The sequence below is a fragment of the Mercenaria mercenaria genome, chromosome 18 (genome assembly GCF_021730395.1).
Source record: "Mercenaria mercenaria strain notata chromosome 18, MADL_Memer_1, whole genome shotgun sequence".
Lineage (NCBI taxonomy): Eukaryota > Metazoa > Mollusca > Bivalvia > Venerida > Veneridae > Mercenaria > Mercenaria mercenaria.
In genome coordinates, this window is record NC_069378.1 from 58,962,099 (window position 1) to 58,983,560 (window position 21,462).

The following is a 21,462-nucleotide window of genomic DNA, read 5'->3' on the forward strand; positions in this document are numbered from 1 at the left end:
CTAGGCCAGCGTTTCCCGGAAATAATTTTGACTAACGCTCCATCTCACTATACTACATGTCCAAGCTGCTGATAAACAATTCATAATTTTAACATGTCTGAAACATTGCGGAATGTTGGGTAATGATTACATTTAGACTCCTTGTGTATAAATTTCAAACTTTAACCTAAACAATTTTTATCCAAGCGTGGCAAATTAGAACGTTTCTTTCATTCTGGTAAGACCGAGCTGTCGGCCCGGCGTACAAAATCTGCGCAGTGATTACTAAATTTATGTATACCACAGCGTTAAAAGTTTGGTGAAATTCCATCAAGTAGTTTACGTAAGCTCGAAATTATGGTCTAAATAATTTGAGTTTAATAAATTTCGAGAAAGTTCAAGCAGTAACCCACATTCCACTTTGTTATCATTCTTATAAATCTCGTTTGTTATATTATTGGGTTTATTAAACATTAGTATATTTTATGATATTGTCTGTAAAAAATTTAGTATCAATATTTAAGAATTACCTCCCATTACATGGGATGAGTTTGTTTTTTTCTGAGGATGATGATGTGCATTTCTCTATTCGTTCATGTCTTAATCCAAACACGAATTTTGTTAAAAGTGATTCCATTGGCTTTACTTGCTTCAATAATCCAATCAGAGAACGTGTAAGATTAATGTTTTGGCTTTTGCATTTCCAGCCATCTGTCAAAATGTAAGTGCCTACAAATAAAGTATATTTTCTACAAAATTACATTTGTAATCCGGGCCATAATTCGTTAGACAAATGACGAAACCTTGAACTTTAAAGTTCATGTAAATTGCAATTGTAGTACAGCCATGTTGAATTACCTACGAATAATTTACTGGGAGAGAAAATACCAAGGTCCCAATTGGGTAGCCTTACTGATTTGGCTTATTGGGGATCTGGGCATCCCAGATGTTGTCATGGGCTCGAACCCTGGACCTCTTGATCTGTAGGCGGACACTCAAAGGGTTAACTCAATAGCACGGCTGTTGGAAGTGTCCTGTAAACTTACTATCACTACACTTCCCTTTATCATTTATGTGGACACATTGGCCAAGAGGGCTAAGACGCTTTCCTATGGAGGTGAAGGCCCCTCTACTCCCATTGCGGTGTGTCCTTTGGCAAGGCACTTTATTACGATTGCCTCAGCTGATCCAGTTGTAAATGGGTACCAGCATATTGCTTGGGGTAAGGTATAATTGGTTTTTAATAGGGTCGCTCGAAAGCTCTACAGAGTTTACGGTAATTGTTTCACAAAGTGACAGTAAATAAAAGTTACCTTTACATCTCCCCCTATACTTTTCAGAGTTAACTAGCTCTCCAGAATGACCATCTATGCTCACAGCATGAGTCTGTCAAACATTCTTGTCATCATTAAAGTAAACCCTGTTAGAAAAAATATCAAGGTCCCTACTGGGGCTTTAGTTTTCTCACAGAGACATTTTGGGGTCAACCTTACCCCTCCTGTACATGCCACTACCAGCTGTCAGTCAATGTCGTAGGAAGTGCCTAAACTGGGAAAACTTCATACCTAGCTTGCATACTGTCTTATTTGAACAGAGTGCACTAAGGAATCTCTACTTCTGAAATCTTAGGGTCTTCCTTATTTTTTGGGATCCCCCGTAATATGATATATATAAAAAAGTCGTGACAAATGTCAAAACAAGTCAAGAATTCTCATTTCGAGTTTATATCACATAGACGCAAGCCTAGATTTGTTAATTATTGATTCTTTTTATTCAGGACCAGGTCTAACTTTCCGCCTTAGGTACATACATATTTTAACTGTTTATTAGCAAAATATCTTACAATACTTTTCAAACAGATATTATCTTTAGTTTTATTAACATTGACCAAGAAAAACGGGTATCCAGGTGAAGGGACGGCAAATTCAATTGTCCGTATTGCCCAGGTTGTCCCAAAGCTTGTATGGACAAGTAAAATTTTACCAGACTTTACTATATAACTTTCATACGGACAAGCACAAAATAGCAATTGACAAAAACGGACAAGCAGGTCAAAATCAGATTTCGCCACCCCTGCAGGTGGTTTTAAAGGTTGGTTTTCCTCCTCAAAATTTGGGATCCTCTGACCCCCCCCCCCCCCCCACGGGACACTGTTAAGTGTTGATCCCTGTGTTATATCATCCCTATCATCATGTAATTTGTTATCACATTGGAAGAGGGGACAGTTCTATGACTCAAAATGTTTTACCTTTTTTTGTACTTGTCTATGACTATGCTTTATTTTAACTCTTTGAGTGACAAGGCATTGGAATACACAAGCTTTGCTGATTGTTGACAGCTCTTATATTATATGAGAGCCACACCATGAGAAAACCAACATAGTGGCTTTGTGACCAGCATGGATCAAGACTAACCTGCGCGTTCGCGCAGTCTGGTCAGGATCCATGCTGTTTGCTTTCAAAGCCTATTGCAATTACAGAAACTGTTAGTGAACAGCATGGATCCTGACCAGACTGCACGGATGCGCAGGCTGGTCTGGATCCATGCTGGTTGCAAATGCATTATGTTGGTTTTCTCATGGTGTGGCTCGTTATATTATACCACTAGCTAAAAATCACAGATCTTGCATTTAATAACAATTCTTAAGTTCTCTCAAGGTTAAAGTTACTACAGTTTTTTGTTTGATTTCCAGCATTAAGGTTGTCTGCATGACTTGTATTGTTTACAAACTGTAAATTTCTGTTACAACTTTTTTCCCTATTAACTTACGTTATTAGTTTTATACCATGAACTTATGAAATATGATTCAACCCTAACAGTCACTGTAATATTAGTCACTAATATTTCCAGTCTCTTTTGATTTTTGTTTTAAATTTCAGCTGAAGTAATAATTGACGAGTCAAGTTATGCAATACTTGTGACATAGATCTATTCTGTTAACCAAGAAATGTGGTTAAGAATGGCAAATGAACAACGTTTGTATGATTTGTCAGATCGACTCATTCGAGCTATTAGTAATTGGCAGACATTTTCTGGTGATGATGACGATGTAGAACAGCTGATTGAAAGAGGTTTGCATTCCTGTTCATATTAGAATTTTGTTAATTTTCTATCTTCCGAAATGAAGCAGGGTGTATAGGAATCATTTTCTGCGAAGGCTAATAACTCCACTTGAGGGTTGATTGTATCTGCATTTTGTAAAATTTTCAGGAGAAAGGAAAAACTATTTCATTTGAAGATGTAAATGTTGTATGGATTAAAACTCATCATTATAACATGAAATACTTTTATAAATATATCCCTTTCGACAAAATGTTAATCTTGAAAGTATTTTTCAAGATAATTGGGAAAATGTTCAAAAATCACCCTTGAAGTTCAGAATGAAACTATTGTATCTGCAGTTTAGTTGATGTTTTCTCTATAAAATGACTCTAATTTCAGTAGAATCATTAATTTATAAGTCATTATCATAGTTTTTAGCTCACCTGAGCACGAAGTGCTCAAGGTTGAGCTTTTGTGATCGCCCTGTGTCCGTCATCAGCTGTCCGTCCGTCATCAACAATTTGACTGTTAACACTCTAGAGGTCACAATTTTGGCCTAAGCTTAATGAAACTTGGTCAGAATAAAATCTTGGACGAGTTTGATATTGGGTCATCTAGGGTCAAAAACTAGGTCACCAGGTCAAATCAAAGGAAAAGCTTGTTAACACTCTAGAGGTCACAATTTTGGCCCAATCTTAATGAATCTTGGTCAGAATGTTACCCTCAATAGAATCTTGGATGAATTCGATATTGGGTCATCTGGGGTGAGAAACTAGGTCACTGGGTCAAATCAAAGGAAAAGCTTGTTAACACTCTAGAGGTCACAATTTTGACCCAATCTTAATGAAACTTTGTCAGAATGTTACCCTCAATAAAATCTTGGACATGTTCAATATTGCTTCATCTGGGATTAAAAACTAGGTCACCAGGTCAAATCAAAGGAAAAGCTTGTTAACACTCTAGAAGTCACAATTTTTGTTAACACTCTAGAAGTCACAATTTTGGCCCAATCTTAATGAAACTTGGTCAGAACGTTACCCTCAATAAAATCTTGGACGAGTTCGATATTAGGTCATGTGGGGTCAAAAACTAGGTCACTGGGTCAAATCAAAGGAAAAGTTTGTTAACATTCTAGAGGCCACATTTATGACTGTATCTTCATGCAACTTAGTCAAAATGTTAATCTTAGTCAGAATGTTAATCTTGATGATCTTTAGGCCAAGTTCGAATCTGGGTCATGTATTTTGTTGTATTTTATAAAACTCTTTTTTGTTCATTGCGAAACTATTGTATCTGCATGTTATTGTAAAACAGATCAATTTAGTTAAGTCTGAGATGGATTTATTTTCACTTTTAGACTCTAGTTATTGGAATATAATTGAAAGAGAAACTATTTCAAATAGAAACTGCTGCCAAACTTGGTCCTATGGATGGATGGGTGGACCCTTAGTATAATTATTTTTATGAGTAGTCTCTGATTTGTTCTGGTTTTTACTGTAGTAACTTACTAGAGATACAAGTTCTTAAATCATGTCAGTTAGCGTAATTGTTTTAGTAAGTTTAAATGTTAATTATTTCTTTGATTAACTTGGGTAATATGAACTAAATTCAACTTGTATTTAAGAAATAATAAAATTAATGTTTTCCTGTATTTTCTCATTGAATAAAATATAGTGAGTAGTTCTGATGCATAGTTACTAACTGAATCAAAATTGCATTGAATTTTTCAAATTCAAATGATGGACTGATTTTATTCAAATATAAGAAATGGAAATATTAATATTAATTATTTTGATTCTAACATTTTCTTTAAAAATACCCTTTACGTTTTATTTGACAGGAGCAGATGTAAACAGACTTCATGGCACTCTACTACCCCTACATTGTGCATGTATGGTCAGTGACAGTTGCGTGTTGAGGCTGCTGTTAAGGAAGGGTGCTAAGGTATTTATCTATACTTTCAGAGAGTTATAAATGTTATATTTATTGTATTCAGCTCCATTTATTGAGAGATAGAGATACTTTGGTTACCTTCCCTTATGGTTAGAAACCTCCAATTATTTTCCCATAGGTTTCCATTATAACATTATGGCGTGTATGGCCTTCCATAAATTGAAACAGGTATAATATCTAATCACATTTCTTTTAAGCACTATCACTATCTAACAGTGATACTTTATTTGAGTATTTTTCACATGAATGAGGTGATGACCCCCTTTTTACATTGTTTGTATAGTGGGAGAAAAACGTTGGATAAAACTTTTTTCAATACACTTAAAATGGAGCAAATATTGTCAAAATGTATAATAAAATGCTGCATACACGCAGTAAAAAAATTCAATCTAGAAAAAAAAATTCTTCCAATGTTTGTTTACATTACTGACTAATCAGAACAGACAAGGTTTAGCGCAATACTATTGTAACATCACTTTTTACCAAAAATGACTTTTTAATAGTTTTGAGATCACATATATCAATCACATAACATGTAAAAGTTACAGAGTTACATTATATTTATTGGTCATCAAAATTAAATATTTGCTATACTATTGCAACATCCATGTTAACTACTGCTTTACGCAAGACTGTTGTAACAAATGTTACAATAGTATTGCCACCCAAAGTAATGTTTTTCAAAAAAAAACATTTTTTGCAATACTGTTGTAACTGATGTTACAATAGTCTTGCAAATTTTCTAGCTACCAAAATATACAATCGTTTCATTACATTTGCAATAGATCTACTATTGTAACATCATTCAGTCTTCTAATTATGACATCACAAGTGTCAAAATAATAACATCATAATATGCATTGTTGTTGTTGTCATTGTATACTTGGAAAAATATATAGCTGTTGTCTTGTATAGTGACAGATGAAAATCTTTCAATATTGGAAGAAATCATAAGTGAATAAAAGGTAAGTTACACATATGAATACATGAAATATTTCTATAAGATATTATTTATATACAGTAAATACTACCATTAAAATTTTATGATTGGGTTCATATTTTTGCATAGCTTTTAAATCCAATGTGTACTTTAATATATTAATGTTACTAAGTTGAGAGCTATTGATGCTTTCTCTACCGCTCTGTTTTTATGCCCTTGGTAACTGTTCATCTGTCTGTCTGTTTGTCTGTTACAAATTTGTCCACTCAATAACTTTTGATTGAATGAATTAATAGTTTGAATTTATTTTTGGTACACAGCTATATATCCATAGAGTGCAGGTTAAGTCCAATAACTGATGACAGAGTTATTGCCCTTTTTTGCCTTATGAATGGATTAATGGATTGAATGTAGTTTTGGCACACTGGTATAAAAAGCAGGTCAAGTTCAATTTATGCTTAGATTCAAAAATTTTTGAATGGGTTATGGCCCCTTTTTGACGTAAAATTTGACAAAAATGCCTTGTCCGCTAAATAACTTTTGAACAAGTTCGCGGATTGAATTATTTTTTGTACATAGGTATATATCAATAAAGTGCATGTCAAGTATAATTTTTGCTTCGGTTCGAAAAATTTTGATGAGTTACGGCCCCTTTTCATTTCTTTCCCTAACAGAAAGTTTAGTGCGTGTATACACAATGTTTTTCATTGATAAAATCTAGTTTATTTGATTTTATTTTCTGGAAACATAATGTTAATTAATAATTTCAATTAATTTTAGGATGTTGTCAGTCCAGGCATCAAGTCATCAGGGTGACCAAAGGTTTTTTGGATCTGGCAGGCAGTGTACTGCTATGTCCTACTGTGCCATGCTATACACAAAACTAAAGCATCCATCAAGTTGGTGTAGTGGGGATCTTGATGAAATCCGTCTAAAAGGGGACACTCTCTATAAAGAATTCTCTGCTGATTGTTACCTGCTAGTATCACAACTTCCCGTCAAGTATGAGGGCTATATCTTCAGGCCAGATAAAAGTTTAGGTTGTGTAGTTGGAAGACAAGTGACAGAAAGTTCTTTCCTTACATTATATAATGCGCTGAAAGAAATTGACAAATTGGCTTTCTTCACTGTAGGCTGTTATACAATGAGCATCATGTATTGTAATGTGAACAGCAATTATAAGGTGTTTGATTCACACCGTCGCAATGTATGTGGAATGTCCTATCCAGAGGGGTTTGCTACCATGACCACACACAAAAATCTAGAAGATATCTGCACATTTATTCAACACTTGTGTGCAACTTTGTTTGCGAAAAAAGATGATAAAATGTTTGCAGTGACATGTGTTACCTTTCATGAAGATACAGACAGTGAAGCTAGTTTGTCCTTTGATGGCTTTTCAGAAGTAAGCATCAGCAGTGGAGAAGAAGCATGCTGACTGTACCTAGCAAGACAAGTCTCCTCTTGCACAGTTAGTGACATTTCAGAAAATGATAGGGATTTGTCAGAAACATTGAGTGAGAGTAATTCAGATGTTGATAGCATGATAGACGTTGTAATTAGTGAAGCCATAACAGATTTGAATAACTAATTTATTAGTCCCCTACTGGTTGAAAACCAGTTTTGGGGACTATAGGAATGCTCTTTTCCGTCATTCCGTCATTCCGTCTTTCCGTCATTCCGTCTTTCCGTCATTCCGTCATTCTGTCTTTCCGTCATTCCGTCATTCCGTCCGTCCGCAATTTCGTGTCCGGTCCATAACTCTGTCATCCATGAAGGGATTTTAATATTACTTGGCACAAATGTTCCCCATGATGAGACGACGTGTCATGCGCAAAACCCAGACCCCTAGCTCAAAGGTCAAGGTCACAATAGGAGGTCAAAGGTCAACAGGGCTTTTTTCCTGTCCGGTCCACAACTCTCCCATCCTTGAAGGATTTTAGTATTACTTGGCACAAATGTTCCCCATGATAGATGATGTGTCGTGCGCAAATCCCGGACCCCTAGCTCAAAGGTCAAGGTCACAATTGGAGGTCAAAGGTCAACAGGGCTTTTTTCCTGTCCGGTCCATAACTCTCCCATCCATGAAGAGATTTTAATATTACTTGGCACAAATGTTCCCCATGAGGAGACGACGTGTCATGCGCAAAACCTGGACCCCTAGCTTAAAGGTCAAGGTCACAATTGGAGGTCAAAGGTCAACAAGGCTTTTTTCCTGTCCGGTCCATAACTCTCCCATCTATGAAGGGATTTTAATATTACTTGGCACAAATGTACCTCATAATAAGACGATGTGTCATGCACAACTTTAAGACCCCTAGCTCAAAGGTCAAGGTCACACTTAGCAGTCAAATGTTAACATAGCATGAACAGGGTCTGTTTCGTGTCCGGTCCATAACTCTGACATTCATTAAGGGATTTTAATATTTCTTTAGTACAAGTGTTCCCCATGATGAGACGACGTGTCATGCGCAAATCCCGGACCCCTAGCTCAAAGGTCAAGGTCACAATTGGGGGTCAAAGGTCAACAGAGTTTTTTTCCTGTCCCGTCCATAACTCTGCCATCCATGAAGGGATTTTAATATTACTTGGCACAAATGTTTCCCATGATGAGACGACGTGTCATGCGCAACACCCAGTACCCTAGCTTAAAGGTCAAGGTCACACTTTGAGATCAAAGGTCAAGAGGATTTTTTTCCTGTCTGGTCTATAACTTTGTCATGCAAAGCAGGATTTAGATATCAGTTGGCACAAATATTCCCCTGGATGAGACAACATGTCATGCGCAAGAACCAGGTCCCTAGGTCTAAGGTCAAGGTCATATTTAGAGGTCAAAGGTCAAATTCAAGAATGACTTTGTACGGAACATTTCTTCTTCATGCATGGAGGGATTTTGATGTAACTTGGACCAAATGTTCACCACCATGAGGCACCCTTGTTTTTTAGAATTACGTCCCTTTGTTGTTACTATAAATAGATTTTATTGTAACTTTTTTATTACTGGCGGTAGAGAAAAATCGAGACCACTTTTCTGTGGTACAGCATGCATGTTACATCCAATTTTTAGGTGTATTTTGACCTATCTCTACCTGGTAAAGAGTTTCTTGTGGACTTATATTATTATTTTTTTTTTTCTTTTTTTTTTTTTTTTTTTTTTTAAAGATTAATTTCCCTTTGTTGTTACTATAAATAACTTACATGATAACATTTTTATAATCAGCCAAAAAAATTCAATATGAAAACAACTGTGGGTTTTTATATATGCACATTTTAATCCAAGTGTGTTGTTATAATGTTATAACATATTGTATATGTAGTACAATATTGTTTATACATCATTGACAGATATCAGTTCATTATGTTATACTGCAGTAGAAAAAATCAGGTGCCTTCCAGTAGGGGACTTTGTATTGCATGGCAATACTTCATTCACTTGTTTGTTTCAGGAATTGATCTGGATGTGTTAAATGGTGGTGTAGGATCAGAAGATATAGTCAGTGAGAATGGGGTTGGGAATGGTGGTGTAGATTCAGAAGATATAGTCGGTGAGAATGGGGTTGGGAATGGTGGTGTAGGTTTCGAAGGTATAGTCAGTGAGAATGGGTTGGGAATGGTGGTGTAGATTCAGAAGATATAGTCGGTGAGAATGGGGTTGGGAATGGTGGTGTAGGTTTCGAAGGTATAGTCAGTGAGAATGGGGTTGGGAATGGTGGTGTAGATTCAGAAGGTATAGTCAGTGAGAATGGGGTTGGGAATGGTGGTGTAGATTCAGAAGATATAGTCGGTGAGAATGGGGTTGGGAATGGTGGTGTAGGTTTCGAAGGTATAGTCAGTGAGAATGGGGTTGGGAATGGTGGTGTAGATTCAGAAGATATAGTCGGTGAGAATGGGGTTGGGAATGGTGGTGTAGGTTTCGAAGGTATAGTCAGTGAGAATGGGGTTGGGAATGGTGGTGTAGATTCAGAAGGTATAGTCAGTGAGAATGGGGTTGGGAATGGTGGTGTAGATTCAGAAGATATAGTCAGTGAGAATGGGGTTGGGAATGGTGGTGTAGATTCAGAAGATATAGTCGGTGAGAATGGGGTTGGGAATGTGGTGTAGTTTTCGAAGGTATAGTCAGTGAGAATGGGGTTGGGAATGGTGGTGTAGATTCAGAAGATATAGTCGGTGAGAATGGGGTTGGGAATGGTGGTGTAGGTTTCGAAGGTATAGTCAGTGAGAATGGGGTTGGGAATGGTGGTGTAGATTCAGAAGATATAGTCAGTGAGAATGGGGTTGGGAATGGTGGTGTAGATTCAGAAGATATAGTCGGTGAGAATGGGGTTGGGAATGGTGGTGTAGGTTTCGAAGGTATAGTCCGTGAGTCTCATGGGGTTGGGAATGGTGGTGTAGGTGCGACAGATACAGTGAGTGAGAATGGGATTGGGAAAGGCGGTGTGATTGTGAAAGATAGAGTGAATGAGAATGGGGTTGTTGGATTTAACGTCGCACCGACACATGATAGGTCATATGGCGGCTTTCCAGCTTTAATTGTGGAGGAAGATCCCAGGTGCCCCTCCGTGCATTATTTCATCACGAGCGGACACCTGGGTAGAACCACCGACCTTTCGTAAGCCAGCTGGATGGCTTCCTCACATGAAGAATTCAACGCCCGAGTGAGGCTCGAATCCACATCAATGAGGGGCAAGTGATCAGCGACCTTAACCACTCGGCCACAGAGGCCCCCGAGAATGGGTTTGGGAATGGTGGTGTAGGATCAGAAAATATAGCGAGTGAGAATGGGGTTGGGAATGGTGTAGGATCAGAAAATATAGTCAGTGAGAATGGGGTTGGGAATGGTGGTGTAGGATCAGAAAACATAGTCAGTGAGAATGGGGTTGGGAATGGTGGTGTAGGATCAGAAGATATAGTCGGTGAGAATGGGGTTGGGAATGGTGGTGTAGGATCAGAAGATATAGCCAGTGAGAATGGGGTTGGGAACGGTAGTGTAGGATCAGAAGATATAGTCTGTGAGAATGGGGTTGGGAATGGTGGTGTAGGTTTCGAAGATACAGTCGGTGAGAATGGGGTTAGGAATGGTGGTGTAGGTTCCAAAGATACAGTGAGTGAGAATGTAAATGAGACTAGGGATGGGAAATCATGCAATTCTGATGCAACATTATCGTCTAATCATGAAGGAGACCATGGTGTTTCTATCACTGACTATGAATCTTACAATAATGACAGTGATAGTGATTATTCACCAAGCTCTCTTCCAGGGTCAGATGAAACTGACACTGACAATGATGTGCCACTGGCCCAGACAACATGCATATTCATTATGTCCCTTTGAAAAGCTAATAAAGCATAACTTTTTTCATTGAAATCCAACAGTTAAGTATAGTAAAACACTCAGTGTTACACAGTACTGATACTGGAATTTAAGCTAGCAAGTTTATCTTGAAAAAGAATTATTAACCATGCTGAATATTCTTCCTTCAATAGTGTAATAAATAGTGGATATTACATGGGTGTCTTTTCATACTGAATTTATTTAATGAGTTGAATAAAATAATAAAATGCCGAGCATTTTATCAATTTTATTCAACGAGTTCAATAAATTCAATGTGGAAAGTCACAAATGTCATATTCTTTTTATCACATGTTAGCCTTTCCTTACTGTTCCCTATTTAGTCAAAACAGATATCTTGAGATATAACGGGAACAGTATGGATCCTGAGATCAAATTGCGCAAAAGTGCTGGCTAGTTTGGATCCATTCTGGTCAAAAACACCATATATATAATATATATTTTATGATCTAGTCATTAGAATGTGTATTTATGATTGTAGAGCAAAAGTTTGATTACTATAATAATGCTGTTATGAAATTAAATTATAAAGAGTTTAATTTGAATAAAATATTGTGTTATTACAATGTTGTTTTTCTTTCTATTTGTAAAAGAAATAAAGAAAATCAATCCCAGATACTTTCCTTTATTAGTAATAACTATAATTTCAAAGAAAGCCAATGATAACTCAACAATTAGTAAGTTTCTGTTGATAATTTACTTACTTTAATTAGACTTACAATAGTCTTGCAGATATATTGTTAATGAAAAATTATTCAATATTGTATGCAATACTATTGTAACAGATGTTACAATAGTATTGCACTAACATTTTTATTTGAAAATATGCAAATTTAGAGGCAAGACTATTGTAACATCATCTTTTACAAATATTTCATTTTTAGACGAGTTGATTAATAAATTACAATTTGTAACATCATAATAAACATTTTATGGATATAAATGCCAAGTATTTCCTTATTTGGCTGAACAATGGTATATTAAGATAGTTTTTTGCCTTTCTTGAATAATTTTGAAAAAGAGGGTTACAACAGTATTGCGCTAAACCCTCGAAGTATTACCTTATTCCTAGGTATACAGTTACCTTATTCCCAGTAAGTTCTCTGTACTTTTTTGTACCCTCCAAACAACGAAGTTTTGTACCCCCGAACAACGAAGTTTTGTACCCCCCGAACAACGAAGTTGTAAGGGCTGTGTATACTGGCTTCATTTTGTCTGTCTGTCCATCTGTCTGTAGACACAATCTTGTGCGCAGGGTATCTCCTCATCCCCTTGACACAGTTTAATGAAACTTCACACAAGTGATCAGTAACAATAGTAGTTGTGCATGGTGCATGTTAGGTTCTTTCATAAATTTTTTTTGCAGTTACGAGACTTTGTTTTTATGCCCCCGAAGGGAGGCATATAGTTTTTGAACCGTCTGTCAGTCTGTCGGTCTGTTGGTCTGTCAGTCTGTCCGCAATTTTCGTGTCCGGTCCATATCTTTGTCATCGATGGATGGATTTTCAAATAACTTGGCATGAATGTGTACCACAGTAAGACGACGTGTCATGCGCAAGGCCCAGGTCCATAGCTCAAAGGTCAAGGTCACACTTAGACGTTAAAGGTCATTTTCATGATAGTTGGGCGTGTCCAGTCCATATCTTTGTCATCCATGGATGGATTTTCAAATAACTTGGCATGAATGTGTACCACAGTAAGTCGACATGTCATGCGCAAGACCCAGGTCCGTAGCTCAAAGGTAAAGGTCACACTTAGACGTTAAAGGTCATTTTTCATGATAGTTGGGCGTGTCCGGTCCATATCTTTGTCATTCATGCATGGATTTTAAAATCATTGGGCATGAATGTGTACCACAGTAAGACGACGTGTCATGCGCAAGACCCAGGTCTGTAGCTCAAAGGTCAACGTCACACTTAGACGTTAAAGGTCATATTTCATAATAGTGCATTGATGGGCGTGTCCGGTCCATATCTTTGTCATTCATGCATGGATTTTAAAATAACTACGCATGAATGTGTGGCACAGTAAGACGACGTGTCGCGCGCAAGATCCAGGTCCATAGGTCAAAGGTCCTAAACTCTAACATCGGCCATAACTATTCATTCAAAGTGCCATCGGGGGCATGTGTCATCCTATGGAGACAGCTCTTGTTTGTTACTATACTATATACATAGAGTCTGCATATGCAATCTTGTGCACGCTAAATCTCCTGAAATCATGCACACAATTTAATGAAACTTTATACAAGTAGTAACCCTAGTTGTGCATGGTGCATGTTAGGTTCTTTCAGATTAAAATTCTGCACAGTTATGTGACTTTGTTTTTTGTTACTATACTATATACATAGTCTTCATATGCAATCTTGTGCGTGCCTAATCTTCCGAACAATTGCACACAATTTAGCCCGCCCGCTTAGCTCAGTAGGTAGAGCGTTGGTCTATGGATCGCGGGGTCATGAGTTTGATCCTCAGGCGGGGCATATGTTCTCTGTGACTATTTGATAAACAACATTGCATCTGAAATCATTAGTCCCACAACTCTGATTCATGTGGGGAAGTTGGCAGTTACTTGTGGAGAGAAGGTTTGTACTGGTACAGAATCCAGGAACACTGGTTAGGTTAACTGCCTGCCGTTACATGACTGAAATGCTGTTGAAAAACGGCGTTAAACCCAAAACAAACAAACAAAATTGCACACAATTTAACAAACTTAACAAAAGTGAGTGAGTACCAACCATACTTGTGCATGGTACATGTGAGGTTCTTTCAGAAAAATATTCTGCAGAGTTATGGGACTTTGATTTTTTGCTTGACTATTCGAAGAATAGGGGAGCTATCCTACTCGCGTTGGCGTGAGTGTCACATAAATGTTAAAGTTTGCGTACCACCCCAAATATTTTCGAAGTCCATTGAGATATTGCTTTCATATTTTGCATACTTGTTGACCATCATGACCTCAGTATGAATAAAGGAGGAGGCAACTCTATCAAGCATTTTGACTGAATTATGGCCCCTTTTCGACTTAGAATAAATTTTAAAGTTTGCGTACCACCCCAAATATTTTCAAAGTCCATTGAGATATTGCTTTCATATTTTGCATACTTGTTTATCATCATGACCCCAGTCTGTAAAAAGGAGGAGGCAACTCTGTCAATCATTTTGACTGAATTATAGCCCTTTTCGACTTAGAATAAATGTTAAAGTTTGCGTACCACCCCAAATATTTTCAAAGTCCATTGAGATATTGCTTTCAGATTTTGCATACTTGTTTATCATCATGACCCCAGTCTGTAAAAAGGAGGAGGCAACTCTATCAAGCATTTTGACTGAATTATGGCCCCTTTCGACTTAGAATAAATGTTAAAGTTTGCGTACCACCCCAAATATTTTCAAAGTCCATTGAGATATTGCTTACATATTTTGCATACTTGTTTACCATCATGACACAGTACCGCCTCGGTAGCCTAGTGGTAGAGCGTCCACTTCGAGTGTGGGAGGTCATGGGCTCGATCCCTGGCCGTGTCATACCAAAGACTTAAAAAATGGTACTGGTAGCTTCCTCGCTTGGCGCTCAGCATTAAGAGGATAGTACTAGGACTGGTCAGCCCAGTGTCAGTATAATGTGACTGGGTGGGGTATCATGTCCCGTGTCTACGGCGTGATATTCCAGTGAGGCAGCACTATAAAGTTGGGCATTGTGCTCACTGCTACAAGTACTCAGACACCGTCGTTTATATGACTGAAAAATTGTTGAAAAAGACGTTAAACCCGAACACACCCACACACCATCATGACACCAGTCTGTAAAAAGGAGGAGGCAACTCTATCAAGCATTTTGACTGAATTATGGCCCCTTTTCGACTTAGAATATGCTTATTGTAATGTTAAAGTTTTACTCATTGCTTATATTATACTATCAAGCACTGAGAATAGTCGAGCGCGCTGTCCACTGACAGCTCTTGTTATTACTGTACTATATGCATAGTCTGTATACATAGTTACAGTCCACATAATTATGCAATCTTGTGCGCGTCAAATTGCAATGTACAGTGTCAGTGCCTGTGGGGGGTACATTCATCACCTTCAGTGATAACTATAGTTTGAATTGGTGGTCTCTGACCCTATGGAGAGATAGGGATACTTTATTTACCATAATTTGTGGAGAGATAGAAATAATTTATTACCTCGATTTATGTTGAGATAGAAGGTCTTTGTTTACCTCCATTTATACAGAGATTATGGAGAGAAAAAGATACTTTATTAATCTCCATTTAAGGAGAGCTATAGTGTAATAAACATGAGAAGGTAGTTAAACTCTTCTTTGCAGGTTATAAGTACCATGAGTAAGAAGTTACACACTTAACTTGCTGGTTAATAAGAGTGAAAAATTTGCAGTTAAGCTTTTTCTATAAAATAACGAGTGCACTGAGTAAGCAGTTATGTTTTTTCTTGCCGATTAACGAGCGCATTGCTGGACACAATGGATTTTGCCTTTGCGACCAGTGTATATCATGATCAGCCTGCACATCCCTGCAGTCTGATCATGATCTGTACTGTTCGCTATTCAGCCAGAATCTTTTTTGGTAAGCACTCCTTTTGGTACTGTCCAAATTGGAAGATGGAAATGTTCATGAAAGAAATTCAGCAGGGTAATGGTTAATGAGTGCGTTGAGACAATTATGCTCTTCCTTGCAGGTGAACGAGTATGATGGATACGAGAGGACAGCTCTTCATTATGCTGCTGAGAGAGACATTTTCTGTGTAGAAATGCTGCTAGAAAACGGCGCCAACATCAATATAGGCGATGGAAATTATGACACTCCGCTACACTGGGCCACTTTCAAAAATAATATACAGTGTGTGAAACTATTACTTCAAAGAGGGGCCAAAGTAGATCCTCTAGATTTTAACAATGATACTCCGCTGGCGTGGGCTGCTCGGAAAGGACATACAGAGATTATAGAAATCCTTCTAGACTATAATGCTGATGGTCATATCGTTAACAACAAAGAAGTAAGGCCTGTTGAAAAGGCAGTTCAAGTCCAAACCAGTGGTCTCAATACTGAAAATGATAACAGAAGTTTGGACCTTTTATTAAAGGCGACATGTAAAATGACGGTTACAGAATCTCAGAGACAGACTATTAAAGAGGATAATCGGCTTGGAGAATTGTTGGCAGCTAGGTTGGAAAGGCCGTGTTCGTTGCAGGGGCAGTGCCGTTATTCTATACGCAGGTCGCTAGGATACCGTTACCTGCCCAATGTTATACCAAAACTACCTGTACCAACAAGATTACGTGATTATATTGCTTTGAAATGTTGACAGTATTATAGACACCTTAAGAGATATGATGCCTGATAAAAGGGATGGAATTGGTGGCAAATGGACTTGAATGAAATTGTAGACCTGGGAATTGGATCTCAAATTTAAAGCAACTCCATAGTTTGCAGTTTAATAAAAATGTTTATCTAAGGAGAGAAATGTAAAAATAATTGTAAACCTTTATCAAAATTCTTGAAAAAATGTTAGTTTTGCATTTATTTTGATTTGAAATGGTCCCTGATTAAGAAAGGCAGATTTTTGAACACTGGTTATTTTTTGCAGCATTTTTTTTGGCTCTTTGATAGAAAATGGCCATGTATGTGCTGAGAAAGTTCACTGTATGAGTGTTGATAAGTACCTGTGTGTAAATAATGTGGTATTTCACTAATTACTAAGTGGGTCCGTGTTGGGGTTTTTGGTTTTTGTTTGGTTTAATGTCACATTGACACGATTTCAGGTTGAATGATGACTATCCAGTATTTGTTGATTGTGGAACACCCAAGGTGCCCCTCAGAGAGTTATTTCAGGCATGAGCAGGTACCTAGGTAGAACCATGGACCTTCAATAAGACAGCTGAATGGCTTCCACACATGAAAGAATTCTTTAGCAAAATCTAGGTTTCAAACTTACAGCAGTAAGAGGCAAGCCATGACCGTAACTACACGGCGTTAGAGGCCCCTTGCAAGAAAGTTACTGATACAAGTATTTGATCAGTGTTTTGAGTGTTGCATCTACTTTGGAGGGGGCCTTCACGGCAGAGTGGTTAAGGTCGCTGACTAAATCATTTCCCCCTCACTGATCTGGGTTCGTGCCTCACTCGGGGCATTGAAATCTTCATGTGAGGAAGCCATCCAACTGGCTAAATGATGGTTGGTGGTTCTACCCAGGTGCCTGCCTGTGATGAAAAAATGCAAAGAAGGCAGCTGGGGATCTTCCTCCACCGTCAAAGCTGGAAAGTCGCCATATGACTGTGTTGGTGCGATGTTAAACCAAACAAAAAATCTACTTTGGAACATCATGCATTATTTTAATTTTATTGATATTTTCCATTTGCAAGTACATCACAAATATTTCCACATTGCAAAATTAACCTGTTATAAATACGGTAATTGATTAACTACCATGATATGGTCATTCTGAGTTTCCATACTTCAGATTTGTTGTTCTTTTACCAGAATCTTGTTTAGTTTAGTCTGAAAGCTTGGCTTTTCCAGATTTATGCTAAACTAATTTAGAAAAGGTTTTCTTTGAAACTTAATTGGTAATGCACTAGAAAGAAATTTTATAGCGATTCCATGTTTTATAGGAACTTATTATCTACATGAATTCCCCTTTAGTCAGTAAAGTGCGAAGAAAAAACTCAAAATTGTTAGTAAAGCTGTCGAAATTTTGTGACCTAGGGCCATCTTGGCCCTCTTATTAGATGATAGTATGTTTAGCTGCATATAGCTGGTAAGGTTTGATTGTTTAGGGGGAAAAAACAACAGATCTACAGATAGAATTAATTCAGAACATAACTCATTGAAAAAGCTTTACACTTGTTCAGAAAAAATCCTTACAAATGAAGATTTTGAATGAATACTAATTTTGTTTTCCTATTGTGGGTCTATGGGAAAAGTACAAAATTTTGATGACATTTTTCATGTATTAAAAATATCCTTTCAGTGTGGATATGAAGATAAATTTTGTCACTTCCAGTCACAGGATCCAGTAAAATATGAATGACTGTGTATTTGATATCCTGTAAATTTTGATATACTAGTTCATGTTTTAAAAGAGCGGTGTCAGAGTTAGAACTTGATTTTGTAATATTTATTTGACTTAATTTTTAAAAGCATTATATTTCATTGTAAGAAAAATAGTATTATTGCAAGTGTATTATTTTTGGATGTCAGTAGGTTAAAGGTAAAGGTCACAATGACTAAGAGACTGAATTAATATCCAGTAAATAACTGGAATGCACAAGGTTACCGACAATTTAATTAAACAGCAACCTTGTTCAGATAGCATTATGTTTAATGGAATCAGAATAGTTTCAGTTAATTGTGTCGTAGATATATTATTTTATCAGCAGCTTTAACTATAACATGATTGTGTATGGTCAGTAGATGATCTCTGTTGTTTTGGAGGTTAACTGTCAAGATCATTGTGACCTTGAGACTAAAATGGTTTATGGTGTATAGCTGAGAAACACTTATGCCTATTGTGATCAAACATGTATACATGGCTATAGATGGTCAGTTGATAGTAGATGACTCTTATACTTTTGGGTCTAAGGTCAAGGATACCGACCATACCTAGGCATACATGTTTAACAATCAGCTTGTGTTATTTCTTTAATTTGGTAATTTGAAAATTATATTTGTGATTGTTTGAAAAGTTCCGATCAAATTAGTTAGAAACCATAACATTTTGTACTAAAAGAAATTGTTGATTTTACAGTGTTTTTAATTATACTTTGTTTCTTCCTTTGATGTATATAGTAACTGTTATATTGTTGTTAAATTTGTTAAGAGTACAAAATCTTGATTTTACAATAAAATGGAAGTGGTGTAAGTTATGAAGCTGTCCCTTTTCTTTTGCTTTTAAGTACTGGTATTATTTTTTTTGTTGAAATAGCATCGTTGTCTTAGTTCAAGTTGCTACACATGCTTTTTGGGAAATAGATTTTAGTTTTGAGTGCTTTGTTGGCAAATAAAACATGACTTTGAGTTTAGATGCATAGTAATCTAATCACAAAACCGTGTTTTATTTGCCAACAAAGCGTGCAAAACTAAAATCTATTTCCATTCTAACATGTTCACACACCAGGAAGGGATACTAATATGGAATCCCGTGTTTATAGACACATTACTTCCCTTGGCTGCAAAAAGTATGTCTTTTTGTGAAACATGTTTTAATCGGCATGACAATACAGGGTAAAATCCTTCTTTGTTTATTATGCCCCCCTTTGAAAAAGGAGGGGTATATTGTTTTGCAGATGTCGGTCGGTCGGTCTGTCGGTCGGTCGGTCGGTCGGAATGTAGACCTATCCGTTTCCGGATGATAACTCAAGAACGCTTGGGCCTAGGATCATGAAAGTTGATAGGGAGGTTGGTCATCACCAGTAGATGACCCCTATTGATTTTGAGGTCTGTATATCAAAGGTCAAGGTCACAGTGACCCTGAATAGTAAAACGGTTTCCGGATGATAACTCAAGAACACTTGGGCCTAGGATCATGAAAGTTGATAGGGAGGTTGATCATGACCAGCAGGTGACCCCTATTGATTTTGAGGTCAGTATGTTAAAGGTCAAGGTCACAGTGACCCAGAACAGTAAAACAGTTTCCGGATGATAACTCAAGAACGCTTAAGCCTAGGATCACGAAAGTTGATAGGGAGGTTGGTCATGACCAGCAGGTGACCCCTATTGATTTTGAGGTCAGTATGTCAAAGGTCAAGGTCACAGTGACCAGGAACAGTAAAATGGTTTCCAGGCAATAACTCAAGAACGCTTGGGCCTAGTGTCAGGAAAATTGATAGTTAGGTTGGCCATGACCAGCAGATGACCCCTATTGATTTTGAGGTCAGTATGTTAAAGGTCAAGGTCACAGTGACCCTGAACAGTTAAACAGTTTCCGGATGATAACTCAAGAACGCTTAGGCCTAGGATCACGAAAGTTGATAGGGAGGTTGGTCATGACCAGCAGGTGACCCCTATTGATTTTGAGGTCAGTATGTCAAAGGTCAAGGTCACAGTGACCAGGAACAGTAAAATGGTTTCCAGGCAATAACTCAAGAACGCTTGGGCCTAGTGTCAGGAAAATTGATACTTAGGTTGGCCATGACCAGCAGATGACCCCTATTGATTTTGAGGTCAGTATGTTAAAGGTCAAGGTCACAGTGACCCTGAACAGTAAAACAGTTTCCGGATGATAACTCAAGAACGCTTAGGCCTAGGATCACGAAAGTTGATAGGGAGGTTGGTCATGACCAGCAGGTGACCCCTATTGATTTTGAGGTCTTTAGGTCAAAGGTCAAGGTCACATTGGCCAGGAACAGTTAAATGGTTTCTGATCTTCTTGTCCAAAACCATAGGGCCTAGGGCTTTGATATTTGGTATGTAGCAAAATCTAGTGGTCCTCTACCAAGATTGTTCAGATTATTTCCCTGGGGTCAAATATGGCCCCACCCCTAGGGTCACATGGTTTATATAGCCTTATATAGGAAAAAACTTTGAAAAACCTCTTGTCCAAAACCACAGTGCCTAGGGCTTTGATATTTTGTATATGACATCGTCTAGTGATCCTCTACTAAGATTATTCAAATTATTCCCCAAGGGTCAAATATGGCTCCACCCTGTGGGTCACATGGTTTACATATACTTATTTACAGTGTGCATATAATTTCTGTTCCTTGTGCAATTACTAAATGCATCAAGGGGGGCATTTCGTGTTCGACGAGCTCTTGTATAAAAGAAACTCTTAAAAGTGTTAGAAAGGATAATCTATTATGTTCACCTTTCATTCATCATCACGACACAAGTGTCCATTTTCAGTTTGACTTTTCATCTGTCAGCGATTTTATTGTTAACACTTTGTAGGCCAAATTTCTTTGGTTATTAATAAAACCCGGACCAGCCCAAAGAACGGAAATAGCCGATTCCTATTGTACGGAAACCGCCAGAAACTTACGGATGGAAGGCTAATATAATTACGAATGATATCGTGTCAATATAATCTTAATTCTGCCAAGATAAAGTCTTTTGTTTATATTTATAACCATCCGTAATTATATTAGCCTTCCATCCGTAAGTTTTCGGTGGTTTCCGTTCAATCGGAATCGGCTATTTCCGTTGTCTGGGCCGGGCCGGGTTTTTATTAATAACCATTTC

General features: G+C 37.5%; 1 protein-coding gene across 1 annotated transcript; it reads left to right on the forward strand.

Annotated features, from left to right (window-relative positions):
- Positions 1-662: 662 nt before the first annotated feature.
- Positions 663-19,148, forward strand: LOC123538354 (ankyrin repeat and SOCS box protein 8-like). Its single transcript, XM_045322390.2, has 4 exons — positions 663-700; positions 2,859-3,050; positions 4,862-4,965; positions 15,962-19,148. Exons 2-4 carry the CDS (start codon positions 2,927-2,929, stop codon positions 16,586-16,588), a joined length of 855 nt encoding a protein of 284 aa, XP_045178325.2. The 5' UTR covers positions 663-700; positions 2,859-2,926; the 3' UTR covers positions 16,589-19,148.
- The last annotated feature ends 2,314 nt before the right edge of the window (positions 19,149-21,462 follow it).

Excerpts from the sequence above, each read along its gene's own strand:
- LOC123538354 (XM_045322390.2), top strand. The coding sequence starts at position 2,927 with ATGTGGTTAAGAATGGCAAATGAACAACGTTTGTATGATTTGTCAGAT. Across the intron at positions 3,051-4,861 it reads AGAACAGCTGATTGAAAGAG|GAGCAGATGTAAACAGACTT; the intron begins GTTTGCATTCCT and ends TTTATTTGACAG. Across the intron at positions 4,966-15,961 it reads TGTTAAGGAAGGGTGCTAAG|GTGAACGAGTATGATGGATA; the intron begins GTATTTATCTAT and ends TCTTCCTTGCAG.